The following is a 20,481-nucleotide window of genomic DNA, read 5'->3' as shown; positions in this document are numbered from 1 at the left end:
GGTTCATAGCTCGTTTAGAGACCCTTTTAATAATATGCTAATTTTGTGAGATAGGAATTTTGGGTTTTCATGAGCTGTATGCCAAAATCATCCGTATTAAGACAATGAAAGACCTGAAATATTTCAGTTAGTGTGCAATGAATCTAAAATATATGAATGTTAAATTTTCATCATGACATTATGAAAAATAATGAACTTTATCACAATATGCAAATTTTTTGAGAAGGATTTGTATATAAACTTCTGTATTGATAACACCATCCCCACCAGAACAGTGAGATGCTTCCCCATTAACAAAGCCTGGATCACCAGTGACCTGAAAGACCTGCTTAACAAGAAAAAAGAACCTTCAGAGAAGGAGACAGGGAATTATTGAGGATTATACAGAACAGCAACTTAAAGTCAAGATAAGAGACAGCAAGGAGGTGTACAAGAAGAAGCTGGAGAGCAAGCTTCAGTTAAACTATCAGAGATGTGTGGTGAGGGATGAAGATCACAAGCTTCAAGTAGAAGAAGCATCAGACCGATGGATGTCTGGACAAAGCCAATGAATTGAACACATTCTTCAATAGGTTCAGTTCAGAAACAAGCTCAGCATCCTCCTCTCATGCTCACAGCCAAACAGACATTCCACCCTCCTTTGACCCCCAGCTTTCCTGTCACACCTCAAATGTTTTATCTTCCACCTCAGCCATGGACTCTTCTGCTTCTACATGTTTGCCTTCAACCAAATCGGAAGACGATGATGCCCCCTTTGCCTCCACCTTCCACCTGTGTGTCTCAAGAAGTCAGGTGAAGATGCAACTGGAGAGACTGAGTCAAAATAAGGTTGCAGGTCCAGATCATGTCAGCCCTAGAGTCCTGAACGCCTGTGCAGAGCAGCTCTGTGGGATTCTGCAGCACCTCTTCAACCTTAGCCTGGCCCAGAAGAAGGTTCCAGTGTTGTAGACCTCCTGTCTTGTTCTGGTACCAAAGAAAACTCATCAAACAATCAGTCCTCAATGACTATAGACCTGTTGCCCTGACATCCCACATCATGAAGGTCCTAGAGAGACTCCTGTTGGCCCACCTGAGTAAGCAAACAATAATCAGGACCCCCTTCAGTTTGCTTATCGCTGTGGAGTTGGAGTTGAAGATGCCATCATACACCTGCTTCAACAAACCCACTGTCATCTGGACAAAGCCAGCAGCACTATGAGGATCATGTTCTTTGATTTCTCCAGAACATTTAATACAATCCAACCTGATTTGCTTTGTCAGAAACTCCAGAAGACTCAGGTGGAGGCCTCAACAATCTCCTGGATCAAAGACTACCTGACAAACAGACCAGTTTGTGAAACTGAAGGGTTGTGAGTCTAACCAGGTAGTCAGCAGCACAGGAGCACCACTGCCTCCTTCTTCCAGTCTATTTGGATTTATGATTGATTTTGTGTCAATTGGTCACATGACTTCAAAGCTATGGAAGAAAAATTGTGAATTTTGACATGGAAAATTCATACAAAATAAAAAATATATTTAAATTCAAAATAGTGTGCCTCATCTTTCTAGTCGAATATGATTTGACATAAATTGTGTGTTAATGGGTCACAAGACATTAACGTTTTTAATTTTTGTTCGGACATTTATTGAACTACCGTGTGTAGGAGGAGCGAGACAGCAGAGAGCAGTTGACCGATATCAGCCTGCCTGCGCCGTCCCAAACAGGAGGCTGACGCCGCTGAATCCGCAGAGCACGAATATCCAGCCTAAAGCCAACTTTACCGCGGTGCTGTACCGGAGTTCAGTGCAGCATCTAGACAGCACCATTTGGTTTAGATACACGCATTGTAGAACTTTCGTGCCACCAAACGTTTGATTTTCAGCCAGGTTTGAGTTACTGATGTCATTTAAGTGTTTGCTGAGACTGACTACAAACATGCCTCACGGTGGTGTTTCAACGTTTTTCACCGAAAGGCACCAGTTCGGACTGTCACAATTATCTGGACACATGGTGGGTGCCTTTCGGTTTATTCTACTTAGCATATGTATTTATGGGCGGGGACCGAGTGGTCCAAGTGCCACGTACAGCTACACTGCAGATATGTGCGGTGAAATGTCTACTCACGGTTTTGTACATCTGAATTTTTTTGTGCGCCTCAAGTTTCAGTATTTCTCCCTGCCACTAATTTTAGTATGAAAGTTGCACTCTTTAATACATGAGGATATGGAGATATGCCCAGATTTAAAGTGATCAATTTTGATTTCAGTTTAAGAGCAGATTGTACTTGGGGAAGCCAACTGTACCATAATGTGGGAGTAATGTTCTGATCTAGGATTGCTGTGAAAGTAACCCCCACTTAAAACCTGTGGTAAACTGCAGCCTGACATTAGCTTCACCAAATGCATTTAGTCTTGTTCCAGGCGTTAGATGACCATACAGGAATTAGGCTAAGATGCTAACAATAACTCACCACAATGCATTAGACCCCTGCAAACATAATCTAATCACTAAACAAGCCTTTACCAACTGGAACACTAATGACCGTTCTACTGGAACACTAATGACCGTTCTACTGGAACACTAATGACCGTTCTACTGATGTTTCATTGTGTTGAAATATTTCAGGCTGTACACTGCAGTCTCAACCAGAACAGACATTCAACTGTAGGTCATCGTCATGTTTCAGGCCAGAAATAATAGTAAAACAAGTGACAGTAAAACAATTTCATGACTAGGTTATAATTAATTTAATAATGGCTGTAAAAAAAATGACAATGGGATAATCTGTGGTTGTATCTTTGTAAACAAAGTGTTGGCTGAGGAGTCCAGGTGCATCCTGCAGTCGGTCTAGAACCTTTTCCTTTCATCCAGGTAAGCCTGCTGGTATAGAAAATAGATAGTCAGTATTTCACTTTATTTCTAACAATGAATATAGTTAGTCTGTTATCAGCAGAATGTTTCAGGTCTTCAGTCAGGTTCTGGTAAACTGGTTTTACTTAAACCTGTGCCAAAGTCCTGAGTTTCTCTCCCAATACAAAGATTCCACAGCAGAGAGAAGGAGTCTCTGCCATGGCAGTACAAGATTGGGCAAACGTGTTTTCCTTTTTCAATTGAAGGCATCTGACCCACCTGTCAGTCTAAGCTCCTGCTGGAGCAGCTGCTGCCCTCTGCTGGTCAGCTGCTGAGAAAGAACAGCAGTCAGTGGATCTCATCACTAAACTGCAGTCTGGATGTGGCGACAGGCTGTCCTGCTCAGGGTCTTATTTCACCATGGCTTTAGTCAGCATAATGTGTTTTATTATAGTCATCACAGCACTCAGCCCAGCTTTCATTTAAGCAGGACATTTATTCAGACTCACCTTCTGCCCGTCTGTGGTGGGAAGCAGCAGGTCAGTCAGCACAGCATCAGAGGCTCCGCCTGCAACCCAAAATTCATGTTCACAATGACAGTTACAGGCTCATTCTCTACCATGGTGCAAAAACATTACAACTTATTTAAAAAGAAACTAAACTAAATGAAACTCTGCCATTACCAAAACCTCTAGAGACTTGGCATTTGAGGAGAACAATGAAGCCCAGTCCTGAGGAGCTACTATGCTACAACTTTAGATGCATCCCTGCTCCAACAAACCTGAATCAAATGAATGACTTGTTACCAGGTCTCTGCAGAGCTGAATGACATTCTGGTGTGCTGGAGAAGGGCTGTAAATAAGAGTTGAGCATGGTAGTACTTCGGTACCCATAAAGAAGAGCTTAGAATCGGTTACAATGAATCTATTGGTGGAATTCAAACCACATCGGGATCACTTTGTGTTGAATAATGTAAAGTTTCTGCATGCTTCAGATAGTTTTTTAGAACCTAGGCATATTCAAGACTTTAAAGCTCAAAACTGAGATGATTAATGTTTGGAAATTAACTTTTTAGTACTCTGCAGAAGCCCTGCCAGATATTTTATTTAATCTCTAACCAGGTCATTTACAACACCAACCTGACAGACCATAATCTTAACAAGCAGTATAGATCCTACTCCGCTGACTTTTTTAAACCACATTGTTAATTGTACTGTGCAGCCCTCTACTAGGCCTGGCCTGCTGTTGAACCAGGACAGGCCACTCTCTTTGGGCCGTGCTCTGCTGACGCCTAGCAGAAACAACCTCTAAAACAGAGGCTGGACTGCTGAGACAGAGGACAGAGGTTCTCTCTGCCAGCCCTGTAACACTGAACCAGGCACTCGAGGCCAGTCAGCTGACTTAGAGCTGGGGACTAGGTGACTAGGCTCAGACTCTACTGCACATGTACCTCAAGTCCCAGAGGGTTTGTCTTACAGGTCCTCCATCATGTTGATTCAGCATAGGACACAGCACCTCTGAAAGGAAAAGATTATGACAATATCAGATCATGAAGGTTTACAAAGTAGTGCTATGCTCCTCAGCTCAGACATCTCAGTTGTCTTTTTCCTGCAGCTTCATAAATTAGTTCATTTCTGCAGACTAATTCATCAGACTGTATGCATGCAGATTATATCCCAAGTGACAAGTGTAACTATTACCAATACTGACAACAATTCTACTGAATGAAAAGAAAATGTTTATATTGTTAGATAACTGTTAGTGTACTATCACCTAATTAGGGTTGGAATACTTAAAGTATTGTAGCTTTTAAACTACAGCAGATTAAACATACAGAAGGTGGTGATAATTTGTTGGAATTGCCCTTTAGCAGTTTTTAGCACACTCGGAAACTACAACCGGAAGTCAACTTCAGCCTTGTATTTTCAGAAGACTAATAAATGGAAGAGGACGACTTAAACCTTTACCATCCATTTACCACCTAAAATCTAAGGACCTCATTCTCAACAAAATTAATCTGCATATCCACAGAAACACTGCAGAGATAAACTGGGTTTGAATAATAAAGTAAATGACCTGTTTGATAACTAGGAAACACCACTAGATTACTTTCCTGCACACTAGCTCTAGAAAGAATAAAGTGAACACTGACGTTGTTTGCCAACATCGCTCCCCTAAACACTTCGACATAAACCCAGACAGAACAATAAGAAGCGCTTACACGTCGCCCCGGAGAAAGCAAAGCACACGGCATGGTGTCCGCATGTAGAGAGACAGAGCGGATGCTGCACGGACTCTTATAAACTGCTCACCGCTGGGGATTGTGGGAAAGAGGAAGCTCTTTCAAAGATTGTCGTTTCAAAAGATGTTCAACTCGCCTAATTGTACCGTGAACCTTGACCACTTCCATAATTTTTGACATTCTGTTATGTATAATAATAATTACTAATATGTATAATGATAGTTAATAATAACAATAATAATAATTGCACAAAACCGTTCCCAGAGGACTGAACAGACAATGCAGGTTCAAATGTCTCTTAAAAGTATGAGTAGAAATATCAGACCAGACAGGTAGTTATGGAAAATTATTATGAATAACCTTCTCTGGCATATTAGGCTGTTAAAATCATATTAATATGACAGAGGATAATAAAATACAAAATAATTAATTAAAACAAACAAAAAAATATTGCTTATCTTTACTCCACCATATTATTGGATTTAATTTTTTCTTTAACTATTATGTTTGTTTTTTGTACTATTTTTCTTTTTTTTGCTGTCTTACATTAAGTAAGAGAAACAGATAAGAGTGTCTCTCTAAAAGGAGTTGTAATGGTGAGAAGGTAAATAGTCTGTCTGAGTCCCCGCTGTGACTCAGCATTTGGCAAAATATACAATATTACTGCTGAGGAGTTCACTAGAGCATTAATGTAGATAAAGCAAAGAAAGTGAATCACACACAAAAATGAAAAATCAAAGAAAGGCAGGACAATGTGTAAAAACAGTTAAAAAGGAAAAACACTTTAAAATTGTCTTTATTTGTCCTAACAGCAATCCACCACCCCCCCCCCCCCCCAAAAAAAAAAAAAAACATGTCTCATGTTTTGTCTTATTTACTTGTTTTATTTAATTTAAGGCCTACAACTTTCCGAAAGCTTTGGAAAGGGTAAAATGTAGTGCTAAGTATGAAGCAAAATAATAATAGCTATCACCTGTAGGTGACTGTAAACTTGATTAATGAACAAAACTAGTACAATCAAAAAAAGATTATGAAAGAAATGAAGGCTATCAGATGATATGCTGTGCAATTGTTTGTTATTGTTTTTGGAAGGAAGACATCCTAATAAAATAAGGGTATCCAACCTGTAGTGATCATCAGGCTCTGTGATGGTTTGGGGCTGCATCAGCGTTCGTAACAAGGCTAATTTCTACCATGGTGATGATAGAATTAATGCAAAAAGTCTTGCAGATATACTAAAGCAACATGCTGCCTTCAAGGCCACATCTTTTCCAGGGAAACCCATGCATTTTTCACCAAGACAATGGAAAATCATATTCTGCACACACTCCATAGGCATGGCTGGAGAAGAACTGTGTATGGCCACTGGCCTGCCTGGTGTTCTGACTTGTTCCCAACAGAAAGAAAAACTGTAAGTAAATTTGCCATGCTCTCATACTGAACACCAAAAGACAATTCCATGGTAAGAATGAGTAAAATGGAAATTGAATAATAGTTATTTTAGATCATCATTATTTTTGTGACAGAGATTAATACAATTAGTGAAATTGAAAAATGAAAGCATAAAGGATTTCTTCATCTGCCTTATTTAGGTTTTGGAAGGATTACATTCTTGGGGAAAGGGTACAAATTCAACAGGCAATGCATTCATGGGTTCATCACAGCTGGGATGGTAGAAGTGTAGTTTGTAGAATTGATTCTTCTGGAACAAGAAGAAAAACAAGAAAACATTGTGAGATTACACCAAAAAGTTGTTACCATCCACCAGGAAACTCAGAACGAATAAAAAGAGGACCTAGTTGGACCTGCATCAGTCCTAAGAAATGTCAGTTACTCTGTAAAATTATCGTGGTATTAGATACCATATGAAGAACATTGTGTAAGTAAGATCAATAGTCTGATAGTGCAACTTTAGAAGACCCACCAACATTTCAAGGAAATAAACCATTGAAAAAGTATCTGGTAGTGCTTTTATCTGAGGATTCTCAGTCTTATCTTACACTTTGTAGGAAGATTTGTTGAATTTGGTTGAGAATACCTAGCAGACAGTAATGTGTTAGATTTGCACCCAGTGACAGTGTTGTGAATGATCGCTTTCAAATGGCAATATTCATGAACAGAATTTTTTTGGTCTACATTGAACTAAACATGGTTGCATTGTAGCTAAAGAAGTTGAACTGATAATATCCTATATCAGAAAATAGATGTTCATTTTTTCAAGATTTTCTGTTTTTAAGGCAGAAACAGAAAACAGTTGTGATTTTTTTCTACATCTGCTTTCTGCCCTCTACAACCATTCTCAGTCAAAGCAGATAATACTGAGAGTGGTTCTAGTTTAGTTTAAATCATTTCAGGTTATTTATATAGCTCAAATTCACAACAAACATCATGTGAAGGCACTTTTTAATAAAAGGTCTCAAAATGTCTATGAAGGAAAAGGTTCCTTTCCACTGTCACCATATGCTTGCTGAGGAGGAAAGATTGCTGCAATGATACATTAGGCTGAGCTTCCTTAAAACGTTTCTTCTCATTGGCAGCTTATGATCCCAACTTTGAACAATATAACAATGGGATAGTATAGGACTGAATCGTGATGTAACTATATGTCTATAAAAATTAACTGGAATTATTTTGAATCGGGATACAGATAATCAGAGAATAAATAAATGTATTGCCTTGAGATGTCATTTGCTGTAATGTGGAGATATCTAAATGAAACTGAACTCAGCTGAATTAAATGGAATTACTGCTAAAACACATAAGCTTTAAATGTACTATAAATACTAAAGGCCCATGCTTTAACAGTCAAAGTTGTTTTGTGTTCTTTGATTGAAAAATAAGATTTTGACAATAGGTAAACAGCTTGTTTACTGGTTTTGAAAAAAAAAAAAAGGCTACTGTATGTGACAGGGAAATAGAAGGACCCAAGCACTTGACTAAAATCACCAACACAGAAATTTTCTGTGGTGTCCTGTCTAGAGACTGCCTTTTTACCTCCGCTAAGAGGTTATGTTTTTGTCAGCGACTGTCTGTACATCTGTCTATCTGTCATAAAAAGTTATGAACAGATTTGGATGACATTTTTAGATAAGATGTGTTTTAGGACAAGAAACAGATGATTCGATTTTGGTGATGATGCAGAGCACCATCTGGATCCTGGATATTTTGAAGGATTCTCTATCATTGCCAGACCGTGGTGTGACAACTTGGAATCCCCACATGAACATGTGTCATTGACTCTTGGTGGAGGTCTGCACTCTGTGGGGGCTTTTCTAGTTATTGTAATTAATATTTTTTTTTAATGCTAATGTAAACAAACAACATAGTTTAGTCATCTGGTGCAGCAGTGGTATTTACAGCATGCTCTTAAACTCTGTCCTTTATGATTACAAATCTAACAGAATTAGGCTAGAGTGATTGTTGTCCTTGGTCATTTATTATACTAGGACTGAATGAAGTGATTTGTAAACTAATTTACAGGATAACATGACCATTAGTCTGGGCAGTTAGGAGCACAGCGCTGCTTTTTCCAGCTAAAACGCCTCCGTGTCAACTCGCCCCTCCCTGCTTAACGTTGGTTTCGAGAATAACATGAGGGATTGTTTAAGTCTGCCAGTATTCTCGCTGCACATTTATCTTTGTAACATGTCCAAACTACTGGAATCCACGCTTGAAGTGGAGCAGTGCTGCTTCTGCACTGATTGTTTTGTGTATATTCACACTATTCTTTAATGTTCCCAAAGTAAATTCCATAGTACAAATTTTTGGCATACTTTCAACAAAACAAACAAGCAAGCAATCTAAGAAAACATATTTTCTGTGGATGGTAATAAAAAAAAAAACAGTCTCTCCATGCATCTCTGTTATAGCAACATAGTTTTTCTCCTCCTGCAATTCCATTTTCCATATATAAGGATGAGATTTTTCACAATATGACCCAAAATATTAAAAATGTGTTTATGATCTACTTATTTTTGTCCCATACTCATAAAAATTGTATTGATTTATTTTATATTCATAATATATAAATATATTATGTATTTTGTTTTACTGAAAGAGATGGGCAAATATGGTAAAATATTAGGGCCGGGCTTTGAGTTTAGGTTTTCTGAAATTATGATAATAAACTCATAATATTAACAGAACATTATGAGAATAAAGTCATAGGCTAATATTTATTATGAGAATAAAGTTGTAACATTACCAGAATAAAGTCATTGCTTGAAGTCCGTGTGGTTCTTTCTTCAGAACAGACAGTCAAATGCACAATCCTTTCCAATTCCTGATTCTGGTAATAATTTGATGCTGATGTGCTAAAAGATTAAGAATGTCCTTATTTGTGAAATTGATACTAAAGCATAACTTAACAAGATGCTTAACATTCTTTGTTTTATTGCATGCAAGACTGCGCTTTTTGTAAGAGTTCTCATAAAAAATCCGACTTTATTCTCGTAATTTAAAAAGAAAATCTCTTAGCCTGGCCCTAATACTCTGTAGTTGGAGAAGATCTCCTTAATTTAATTGAACACAGATAGAATCAAAATGTAAAATTACAGAGTGTATTGTAAATGTTATATGATATGCAGCTATCATAATAATTGATGCATCAGGATCACTTCTACCAGGATTTAAAAACAACTTGATCTTATGAAATATTGATAAATGAGCATGAAGATCTTCACACTGAGACTCCAAATTTAATCAGAAGTTACAAATAAACTATGAACATAAATGAATTCACTTTAATTCGGACCTTTGAATCAGTATCTATTATTTTGTGACATTGCCCACTAAAGTGCAAGCATTGGAAAATGAATTCTCTCAGCAGTTGAACATTTAATGCAGGAGTTCCCCATGAAACAGTCTAAATGTTTCAACCTCATAAGCTCCCAGGTAGAAGTCAAGCAAGTTGCCGCTGTGTTAGCTGAAAGTCCTTCATGTAAACTGAAGAAGAGAGAGGTACGTAGCAAACCTGTTAACATTGACAGAGATTATACTTTTGACAGGCGTGCTCTTGGGACCAGGAGAAGGATGAAACACTGGCTCTTTATTGGCTGGTTTGGAGCGGCGAATGACATAGGGATCAGCAGAATGTGAGGGATAGGCATCAAATGTGCCAGCTTTCATTCCTCCAATCTAAGGCAGGAAACAGTCATATGAACAGACATACCAATAAATGTATAAAGCACAAACACCTTTTATTTGATTTCTTTACTCAATGAGCCAAGCAAAGAGTCACCCGTTTGCTGGGGGATGTGGGCTTGAAAGGAACCAGGGAAACGTTCTTCTGGAGTTGTGAGGGCTTTTGTGCAGGTGGGAGTGGCTTGTGGCTGCGATACGGATTGCCTTGGAAATAATCCTGCGGGTGAAGATTGATTCTGAAGGGTCCATCGTTTAGTTTGGCACGATGGATTGCTCCTTCCTTCTGTATACACATTTCAAACGAAAAATGAGAAACAGGTGGAAATATTGCTACAGATTGTACTAATTCATGTCATACACACCATGCCTTGCAAACTGTTTCACATTTCATCACATTCTAATCACAGACTTTAATGTATGTTTTTTTAATTTGCTGTGTGTCCCACCATCACCCTAGCTATACCAATTAGGATTGCAATGAATATTTCCAGCTTTTCATATAGAATGTTTTCATTTGCCTTCAGGACTTAAGGCAAGATGCACTTTCTCTCATCATCGTCAGGCCTTCGGACTGAGGAAAGAAAATTGGTGGGTCTGGTCGAGGCTTTGCACAGAAAACCCCTTCACCTATGGCCTTACATGGTGCTCAAGCTCAATAAATATTCCACACAACATCACAGATTCATAGAAACAGCCAACAGACAACACACCTGCAGTGGTATCGTGATGCTAGTGCTCTGCTAACATCTAGCATAAAGCTCCATCATTGTGGAGTCTGGATGTGTGCCATTATGGCCTGGAAACCGGCTCAATCATGGGTGAATGTCTAGGGTTCTTGTGAGAACCTGCAAATGATGAATGTAGCGTGGTAAGAGGGTGAGAGGAACAGGGAGTGATCAGTGTCATGGCTGCCCTCACACTGTTGAATGTTTTAACAGTTTAGTTCACAGAGACCTTGGTTGTGTAGGTCACCATGTGAAGGGGGTTGGAGGGAATCAGGAGAGTGTTTTTGAGTCATAATGTTAAAAATCCAAGTGGAGCCAAGAGATTTCCCCTTGGTTCTGTTTGGACATTTGCTTAAAGAAGCCTTCATTCAGTTTTTGATTGTTTATGCTATTCTGCCTTTGATTCAGCCTTATTTCTCATTACCGAACCTCAGAAATTCATGGGTACTCCATGATATTGGTGAGCAAATAAAGTTTACTAAGTGATCAGAGAAACGTTTGGACCTGTTAGACTGTATTTTTTTAAGATTCAAAAAGCATTTAAAGCTAAGGTGAAATGTACACCAACCCCTGTCTATTTAACACCTCAGTGTTCTTAGGTTTAGGCTTTTCCTCTACATTTCTTAACCCCAAACAAATGATTATTCAATTATTTTTCTAGGTTGATTCTGACCAACTGTTGTTTATGACACAACCAGATCAGCAAGTGAAGGAACAAATAGGCTATGGTTTAAAACTCAAGTTAGCATAGCTGGGACAGAAGGTCGGATTCCTGGTTTCTAGCTGTGTTTCAGTATGACACTAAGACATGTAACATGACACATACTAACAGAAATGTCCCATGCAACAAACCTCTAATACTGGATACATTCTGAAGAGACAACTACTAATATTTTTATTATTGTACTTAACAGGTGCTTTTTCTTTACATTTATATTGTTGCATAAAGTGGAACATGTTTCACTTGTTAACTCCTGTAGTGTACACTGAAAGATTTAGCTGAATGTCAATATCAAGCAAACACTAAAATAATAAGATGAGTTTGTTACCTTAAGGGCTTCTTTGGCTCTATCATATGGGTCGGAGACATAGAGATCAGTTTTGGACAGAGTGACATTAGGATAGCTGGGGAAAAGAAAACATACACACACACACACACACACACACACGCACGCACACACACACACACACACACACACAAACTTTGAAAGACCTTCAGAAAACCTGGAGATCCATTGATTAAAATAACTTAAGCAATATATCACGTATACATCTTGTAGGCAGTTATTTTATTTATTATTTTGTGTTTCTTACTAGAAACTGGCCCGAATCAGATGTAATGTGTTTTAATAAATCTTCACAGTTAACAAGCTCTGTAACAATAATTCTGCTTCTATTTCAATGATCCTTATGAAAGTGAGAAGCTGTCTCATTGTTTAGGAACTACTTTTTCTTGCCATAAACCTGTAACCACTGCCTTTCTTGGTGGGTGAAGTGACAATGTTGCGTCCAGGTGAATGGTGAACTTTCTTGGGGATTGACAGTGGACTTGTGGCTTCTATAGGTCCAGACAAGGTGCCGTAGTAACTACCAGAACCACAGCTGAGGGCAAAAAGAATGTGACAGTTAAAGTTTCATCTGAGAGTATTTGCACTAAGATTCATTGCTTTCTGTTCCTTTTTGTGATAAATCATGAATCTTTTTCTGACAACAGAGCAGACAGAAAACAAGTCTTTAAATATTTCCTCGTGTGTGCTGCCTCACGGCTTCTTGGTCCCACTACAGGGCAGGAAGGCTTTGCCTATGTTCCTCTTGGCCTGCTGCATCCGATTCCTCCGAGCCAGTCTCAAGGGTTCACTCAGTGCTTCTTTCTCAAAAATCCTTTTAAAAGACTTGTCGAAAAAGCCACTTTGCAGAGCACACAGTTGTTTGGTGACCCCCGCTTGCATCTGACGGCTTTGATATGCTGACTCATTGAATGGACCTGGATTTAAAACGGAAACATTACATACACTACCGGTGAAACGTTTTAGATACACTTTCTCACTTAATGGGCCTCTTTATTTTCATGACAATTTACATTATAGATTCTCACCAAAGGCAACAAAGCTATGAATGAACACACATAGAATTACGAAGTAAACAAAAAGTATGAAATAAACATTTTTATATTTCATATTCTTCAAAATGGCCACCCTTTGCTTTGATCTGTACTTTGGACTCTTGGCATTCTCTCCATGAGCTTCATGAGGTGGGCACCTGAAATGGTTCAAGAGTCAAGAAAGACCTTCCAAGAAGTTCATTGAGAGACGGCCAAAGGTTAATATTTCAGTCATCACAGCAAAGGGCGGCTACTTTAAATATAAAACTTATTTAAAGTTCTTTTACAATTTTTCTTTGCTACATATTTCCATATGTGTTCATTCACTGTTTTGATGCCATTATTGAGAATCTAAATACAATATAGTCATAAACATAAAGAAAACCATTAAATGAGAAAGTGTGTCTAAATCTTTTGACCAGTAGTGTATATGGACTTTAAATCACACTTTTTGCTTTAGGATCTCAATGAACCAAAGTGAGAGCCACTTTCCACAGGTGGAGAAAACATGGAGCTGTGTTCAACCTTCCTAGAAACCTACAACAATTACTCAAAGAGCACATTGACAACTCATCCGGGAGGTCAAAAAGAACTCACTATAACATCTAAAGTACCACTGGCCTCACCTCACTTGGGTAATGTCAATAAGAGACTGGGAAATTGGCATCCATGTGGGAGTTCCAAGGACAAAGCCACTGCTGGCCAAAACTAACACAAAGGCCTGTCTCATATTTGCCAAAAAATGTCTTGATGATCACCAAGTCTTTTTGAAATTTGAGTTATGCAGTAGACAATGATCCAAAGTTCACACATCAAGCCCACCTCTGAATGGTTATAAAACCCCACAAAATTAAGGTTTTGGGATGGTCTAGTCAAAATTCTGACTTAAATACGATTGAGATGCTATGGCATAGCCATCAACAAACTGTTTAAGCTTGAAACCGTTCAAAGTTTCAGCATTAAAACCCATTACAAAAAACAGTGAGCCAAACTTCCTCTACAATAATGCAATGCTTGATTGCAGCTTGCTGCCACGGATGGCACAACCAGCTGTTAGGTTCAAAGGGTAATTACTTTTCACAAAGGGTTAGGTTGGTTTGGATAGTTTGTTGTGCCTCAACAATGAAACATGGACTGATCTGTACACTATCAAAGAGGCTGTTAGGAAACTCTGCATCTTTGATCACTCACATTGAACTACTTTTAGTCAGGCAGAGAAAGGAGGTGTCGCAGCGAAAATCCCCTAGCTGTCCTGGAGCCACTAACAAAACACTTCTCCCAGCCGCACCTTGTTCTCTATCCTGCTGCCTAGCAGCTAAAGGGAAGGCAGTGCGCATCAGCTGAATGTCTTTGTAACTCACTGGCGAGTATATGACTACTACTTCGAAGAATCCTTGGATCCAAAGTTGACTGCAATCTGGTGTTTGTGTACCCACCGATTGAAGAACAACCAAAAGTTAAGTAATCTGCTGTTGGTACTTGTATAAACATTAATATTTGTAGTAATGGTACTTCAAGCACATGTTAAACTTAAATGGTTTTCAAATAAGCTATGTTCCTTTGTTAGCTAGAACAGCTAAGGGGTAATGTCAGTGCCAGGCTGGCCATATTTACACCCAACTCATCGCCATCTTTTGAGAGTCCATAGACTCCGCCATTTTAGTAGTTTATTACTCCATGTGATGGCTAGTTAAAATAACATTAAGCTCCAAAAAATTATTGATTCCTAATTCCTAATTAATATTTCCTTAAATATTATTTTGACAATATTGATGATGGCGGATTAAAACATCAATTATACAAATACATCAATTATACAAATACATTCTTGACTTCTATTTTGGCAAATGAATCTTTAAAATATTATTTCAATAAAATAATGTTTTACTTACCTTCTGAATAGACATACCAATTGTCCTTAATCAGTGAGAGTGCTTTAAAGCATGGCAAATATAAGACAGGCCTTTGTGTTAGTTCTCGCTTTTTTTCCCTGATTTTTTTATTATTAGTTTTAATACTAATTTGACCTAATTTCCAACATTTGTCACTAATGTATATCCACATGATAAATGTTGGTTCTTAAACATAAATATCCATATTGAACTGTCCTATTGCAACATTTTATTGGTTCCCTTGTTCCTGTATTTATCCATAGTTTTCTTTATTCCTTAATTTTGTTTGGAAGTTTAGTTGAACTGTTCTAGCCTAGTAAAGAGTATATTAATTGAAATATGCTTAACTTGGAGTTGAAGTGTTTCTGTTAATAAATTCTTATATTTTGAGGAGAAGTTGTGCATTTACTCCATATGTGTGCTGTTTGCTGTTTTGAGAATGTCACTCTTTTATTTATTGTTCTAATATCACCGCCATATTGGTCTGGTATTTCCAGAACAATAATTGATAGACCAAAAGTGATTTAATTAAATATTAAACAACATGGGTATATTATTGTACAGCAGTAAAAATCTGTAAGGAGACCAAAAAATAAATTCTCTTAACTTTAAATAACTCATTGCTTATGTGAATCTATATTTTCAGTTGACTTATGTTGTCTACTTCCTAATAGTAAAATTGTTGAACCTAGAGATATTCAATCGGATCCCAAATTTCCATTATTGGTGCAGGTGATGGCGATGGCGATGTTGCTGAAATATGTTACGAACTGAATTATTAACATGTTACTAACATGCCAGAGTTAGCCTATCACTTTACCAAAATGCTCTCTATATACACATCATCATCAGGAAAAATATGAGCTTAATATGAGCTGGTTAGCTGTATGTTTTGAGTCAGTTTTACATTTTTTTCCTGACAGCAATAGATAATTTTTCCCAACAGGACCAAATTATCTGTTGCTGTCAGGAAAACAGATGCTGTGTCATATAGAATGTCACTGGTGACTGAGTTAACATTGAAGTAATGTAGCGTGTTGTTTCATTGCAAGGGTTTTCAAGCATATAGATGACACTAATGTTAATGAAATGTCAGACTAGGAGTCGGTATAATCTAATCCTAAATTTCTTGTATCAGCATCAAGGGAAGAAAATGCTGTCCGAAGAACCCAAACATAACCACTGGCAAGTGTTGTAAAACTCTGCGGTGCAGCACCAGAACATTGGAGCTCATAAGCTCACCAGATGTTACAGATGGTTTTGCTAGTTTGCATATTTATACATGTTTCTTCTGACATAAAGTCATATCAGTGTTATGGAGTGGTCCAGACATATTCTGCAAGGTGGCAAGGAGGCAAGGAGGCCTTCTAACCTCAAAGATTTGAGCTCATTGCCAAAGAGAAATCAGAATTAGCTTTACTGGCCAAGATTGTGTGTACAAACAGGGAATTTAACTTTGGTTTACAGACACTAAGTACAAATATGTAAACTTTAGAGGAAAATAAATAGGATAATGGGACAGTTGTGATAGTGTAAATGTCAAAACACCAGAGAAAACATGCAAAAAGCTGATCCACAATACTAAGCTGGCTGTGATTGCATTAATGCCAATAAAGATCTTTTCAGTGATCATTGAAAGGGTATAAATAATTTTCAACATAGCATTTTTTATTATAATTTAAATAAAAAGGGATAAATTATTACTGTTTTCAAAACTGATACTCCTTTTACAGTATAATATTAAGTTTGAGACACACCGTTCTCATTTACTATCAAAACAAACTTCTTAGTAGAATAAAAACAATTTAAATCTAAATCTGCCACAAGCTCACAGGCTATTTAAAATAAACTCATAACCTTTTACCTGTAATAAAGTTTATACATTCTGTTTACTAATTATACTGTTAAATACAAAGTAATCCTTCATCCAGTATTACTTTCCTGTAAAAAGTTGTCCTAATATTATCATCAAGGATTCTTGATATGACCTCCTTTCTCTAGCAGACCACTGTAGTTGTTTGTTACTTCCATTAACTAAGCAGTGAGATGATTTAAAGGTGCTGTCTACCTTATAAAACAGGTCAATAAAGTTTATGTCATGCTTACGGCTGTTGGTTGAAGTGTACTTGTCTCCTACAGATATGTAGCTCATCTCCATAAAAACGCCCAAACGCTCCATATCACTCTTTCCATGAGCCGACTGCATCCTTATTCACTGGAACCACAAACAAACACTTTAATTACACAGTTATAGTGTGTATAGATAATAAATAAGTAGAATGTACAGTCTTACAGATATTGATCTAAATATACCTGTGGATGTGGAGACTCAATCCATCGACTGGAGTACTAAAACAAAGTCTGTACACTGGGTATCTGTGTACACAGAATGGTTGTCATGGAGACCGATAAACTAGACGATAGTAAGGAATAGCTCCTTTCAAAATAAAAGCATAAAATCTGATTGCAGAATGACAAAATTATCTGCTTGTCCTAAATAACACAGATACATGCTTTGGTGAAAAATTCTGATGTTAACTTATAAATATTTTCTTCATCCATTTATGTACAAATTACTATGGTACAACCTAGAAATGCTTGAAACGTCCGGTTGTAGGAATAAAAAAAGAATTTTGTTTAGCATTTGTGAATGTTTCCTGCTTGTAAATTTAAAAGAAGGCATTGAGGGTTTACCAGTAACAAGGTATGCCAAGGTTTCAAAAAGCTATGAATTCATGCCTCCTAAAACCTTTCCATTAAGGTCCTTTTATTGAGATTCCAAGGAAAATGCCAGAGTGACCAGAGCTTTCTCTGGCTACATGAAGCACAGACTAACACACCTCTGCCCCTCCTTCACATGTAGCTGCGCATCACTAGTCAGCTGGCTGAAGGAGGACTTCTGTATTTTCTCATACTTTCAGAAGATGAAATTTTGTTTTTTTGAAAAGGGCCTTTAAGCTTATCAGGATAAAAAAAGATGTTTAAATCTCAGTTGCAAAGTTATAAGATGGTTGGCGAGCAGTTTAAAATAAAAGCACTTAGACCAGTGAAACCATGGTATTTCTACGAAATGCTAATGTACCCTGAGAATCTCATTGCAGCCCATCTTTAATAAAAATGTTTCATTGTCACACAAGGGAAATACAGTAGATGCTGCTATAGTAGATAATACGATCCAAAAAGACAGTTGTCATCAGTAATTGAGCAGAAAGGAATTAGACAATAATTTCAGATAGCCTTCAGTGTTAACGTCATCAAATAAGCTTCGGTGGTGCACTGCCGGAGAGCTGACTGGTAAATGAGCTTTTGAACATGCATCAAGTTTCAGCAGGAGCGGTGATCAGCTCAGGTATTTAGTGGCAACCAGCAGAGCATCATCCTGGATAAATGTCAGAGTAGAGAATTCAGAATTTTAAAAGGGGCCATTTTCCCTGTTTTTTTTAATGGCATGAAATGTATGCATAATTATCCCAGGTAGCAACATTTTCCACCTTCCAAAGTTGAGAAGTTGTATGGTAAAAGTTGGTCTTTATATGCTTTAGTGGTAACAGCTTTTGTCACAGAGCAACAGTAGGACTAAGGTTAGGTTACCAACATCCCTGATACAGAAATTAAAAAGCAAACTTTCCATGTCTTCGATGGATGAACAGTGCATTTGAAAATTTCGACAAAGAGATTTTTGAATTCACAAAGGATCCAGGCCCAGCTCACCCAGCTCACACAAAGTAAGTAAGTAAGTAAGTAAGTAAAATTTTATTTATATAGCACTTCTCAAGACACAGATCATAAAGTGCTTCACAACACTAAAACAAATTACAATAGGAATAATATATTTATATATGTAAAATAAAAGAAGATAAGATCAAATCAAAAATAAACTAACCAAACGCAAGCCTAAAAAGACGAGTTTTTATCTGTTTTTTAAAAGACACCACCGAATCCACAGTCCTTATACACAAGGGGATAGAGTTCCAGAGTCGGGGAGCTACTGTTGCAAAAGCTCTATCAGCCTCAAAAGCACTATGAAGCTGATGGGAGTCAAACAGCACCCCTCACTTCAGAACATTTTTGACAAAACAATAACCAGGTGTCAGAGTCTGAGAGTGTATGTGTGTGTGTGTGTTTTGTGTACTTGTTTAACTAACCACTCACTGTTCCAGTTGATGCTGGAGTTTTCAGGTGCGCTGGACGACAGGTGTTTCCTATCTGCTGATTGCATGGAGGAGTACTTAAGTGGGAAGCTGCCAGCACTTCGATGCCAGAGTGTTTGCCTTAGTGGTGACAAGCTCAGCCACTTCTTATTTTGTGCTTCATTTTTGAACTCAAGTAATGCATTTTTGTTCCCTCGCAGATTTCTACCTGAGGCTTTGTTTACCTTGCTGAGTTCCGGCTTTGTTTCCAGAGTTTCTCTGAGCTTCTGGATTATTAACTACTGAGTTAAGGATCTACCTTCTTGTGGATTTCTCTCTCATCCGTCTGAACCGTTCAGACATGGACCAAGCTGGCGGCTTCCTGTTTCCTTCGACTCCAAGACCCAGGCATCAGCACACCCTGCTTTTTCCCCCTTCTCGAACATCAGCACCTGAGCTCCCTTTTGCTGACACCAAGTTCACAACAGAAAAGACAACTGGACAATTCCCTTTCGCAAGTTAAGACTCTGAATCTCTACCCCTGGCGGTTCTTGCTACAACAATTTAGTAAGTCATTTCTCAGACCTAAGTAATCAGTTGCCTCATCATTCGCTTGTTCACCAATCCATTCTGCTTCCTTCCCTTACAGTTGGTGTTCCCCGTTCCCATCCTAGATTACTTTATTGACAATAAAAACCATAAACTTTTCCTTCTAAGTGTTCTCTGTATGTGGGTCAAATCTATACAGAAAATGACACCAGGCAGGCCCAGAAAATTATCTCTGACCCCAATCACATCCTTCACTCAGAGGTGCCTCAGAGTTCCGGTATTCAGACTGAAGCGCTACCAGAACTTATTTGTTCCACTCTCAAAGCCTTAAACGGCAATAAAAACACTGAATTATGGTTACAAAATGCACAGGCAATAGCCAATAGTACGTTTAATTATTTAATGTGTCTTTATTGTAAATATTTGTTTCATTTTGATCTAATCCATTTAGTGTTTTCATTGTGCTATATATCTGTCTGACTTAGGGAACATATAGATGTTTTGCAAACACGGCAGCTTCAGTTTTAGGGGTCACAGATCACATTTTGCTTAAATTATCTTACATAGCCGTCAGATACACATTAATTCAACGACATTTATCAGCTATATATATATATATATTTTTTTTTTTATATATAAATGTAACCTGTTGTTGTATCTTACCATGACCTAATCTGCCAATTTCATTGCATTACAGTCATATCACCAGCACAGGTGAAGCCATGAAAGAACCCAGTTGAAATGAGTCTATCAATCAAATTGGCAGCATTTGTGTTAGCAATGGTTACCTTTAATGGAAAAGCATGCAGCCATCATCAGTTTGCATCATAACTGCCTTACATACAGGGAAGTACTGCTAAAATGTTACAG

At 37.9% G+C, this 20,481-nt stretch overlaps 1 protein-coding gene and 2 long non-coding RNA genes across 7 annotated transcripts; 1 reads left to right on the top strand and 2 right to left on the bottom strand.

Moving 5' to 3' along the window:
- Positions 1-2,703: 2,703 nt before the first annotated feature.
- On the bottom strand, positions 2,704-5,144 carry LOC124860554. 3 transcript variants are annotated; one of them, XR_007036386.1, is made up of 5 exons: positions 5,052-5,144; positions 4,281-4,347; positions 3,340-3,398; positions 3,110-3,161; positions 2,704-2,860 (listed from the first exon to the last, which is right to left on the bottom strand). It is a non-coding gene; the product is annotated as an uncharacterized LOC124860554 (long non-coding RNA). The 3 variants fall into 3 exon arrangements; XR_007036385.1 differs by having other exon boundaries at positions 3,110-3,158; XR_007036387.1 differs by having other exon boundaries at positions 2,704-2,857; positions 3,110-3,158.
- A 791-nt stretch (positions 5,145-5,935) lies between these two features.
- Positions 5,936-17,291, bottom strand: c23h4orf47 (chromosome 23 C4orf47 homolog). 3 transcript variants are annotated; one of them, XM_047352936.1, is made up of 8 exons: positions 17,246-17,291; positions 17,039-17,147; positions 12,704-12,923; positions 12,404-12,541; positions 11,989-12,064; positions 10,312-10,497; positions 10,045-10,208; positions 5,936-6,774 (listed from the first exon to the last, which is right to left on the bottom strand). In XM_047352936.1, the coding sequence occupies exons 2-8, from the start codon at positions 17,136-17,138 to the stop codon at positions 6,720-6,722; spliced, it is 939 nt and encodes a 312-aa protein (XP_047208892.1). In that variant the 5' UTR covers positions 17,139-17,147; positions 17,246-17,291; the 3' UTR covers positions 5,936-6,719. The 3 variants fall into 3 exon arrangements, with proteins under 3 accessions (XP_047208892.1, XP_047208894.1, XP_047208893.1); XM_047352938.1 differs by having other exon boundaries at positions 10,070-10,208; XM_047352937.1 differs by lacking the exon at positions 17,246-17,291 and having other exon boundaries at positions 17,039-17,166.
- A 1,906-nt stretch (positions 17,292-19,197) lies between these two features.
- Positions 19,198-19,771, top strand: LOC124859849. The gene is made up of 2 exons (XR_007036208.1): positions 19,198-19,629; positions 19,712-19,771. It is a non-coding gene; the product is annotated as an uncharacterized LOC124859849 (long non-coding RNA).
- Positions 19,772-20,481: the final 710 nt, after the last annotated feature.

Source organism: Girardinichthys multiradiatus, chromosome 23 (genome assembly GCF_021462225.1).
Source record: "Girardinichthys multiradiatus isolate DD_20200921_A chromosome 23, DD_fGirMul_XY1, whole genome shotgun sequence".
NCBI lineage: Eukaryota > Metazoa > Chordata > Actinopteri > Cyprinodontiformes > Goodeidae > Girardinichthys > Girardinichthys multiradiatus.
The sequence above is the reverse complement of the archived record's forward strand: the minus strand, read 5'-3'. Positions and strand labels throughout refer to the sequence as shown.

Excerpts from the sequence above, each read along its gene's own strand:
- c23h4orf47 (XM_047352936.1), bottom strand. The coding sequence starts at position 17,138 with ATGCAGTCGGCTCATGGAAAGAGTGATATGGAGCGTTTGGGCGTTTTT. Across the intron at positions 12,924-17,038 it reads GTACACTTCAACCAACAGCC|GTCCATTCAATGAGTCAGCA; the intron begins GTAAGCATGACA and ends TTTTAAATCCAG. Across the intron at positions 10,209-10,311 it reads CCACATCCCCCAGCAAACGG|ATTGGAGGAATGAAAGCTGG; the intron begins GTGACTCTTTGC and ends TTCCTGCCTTAG.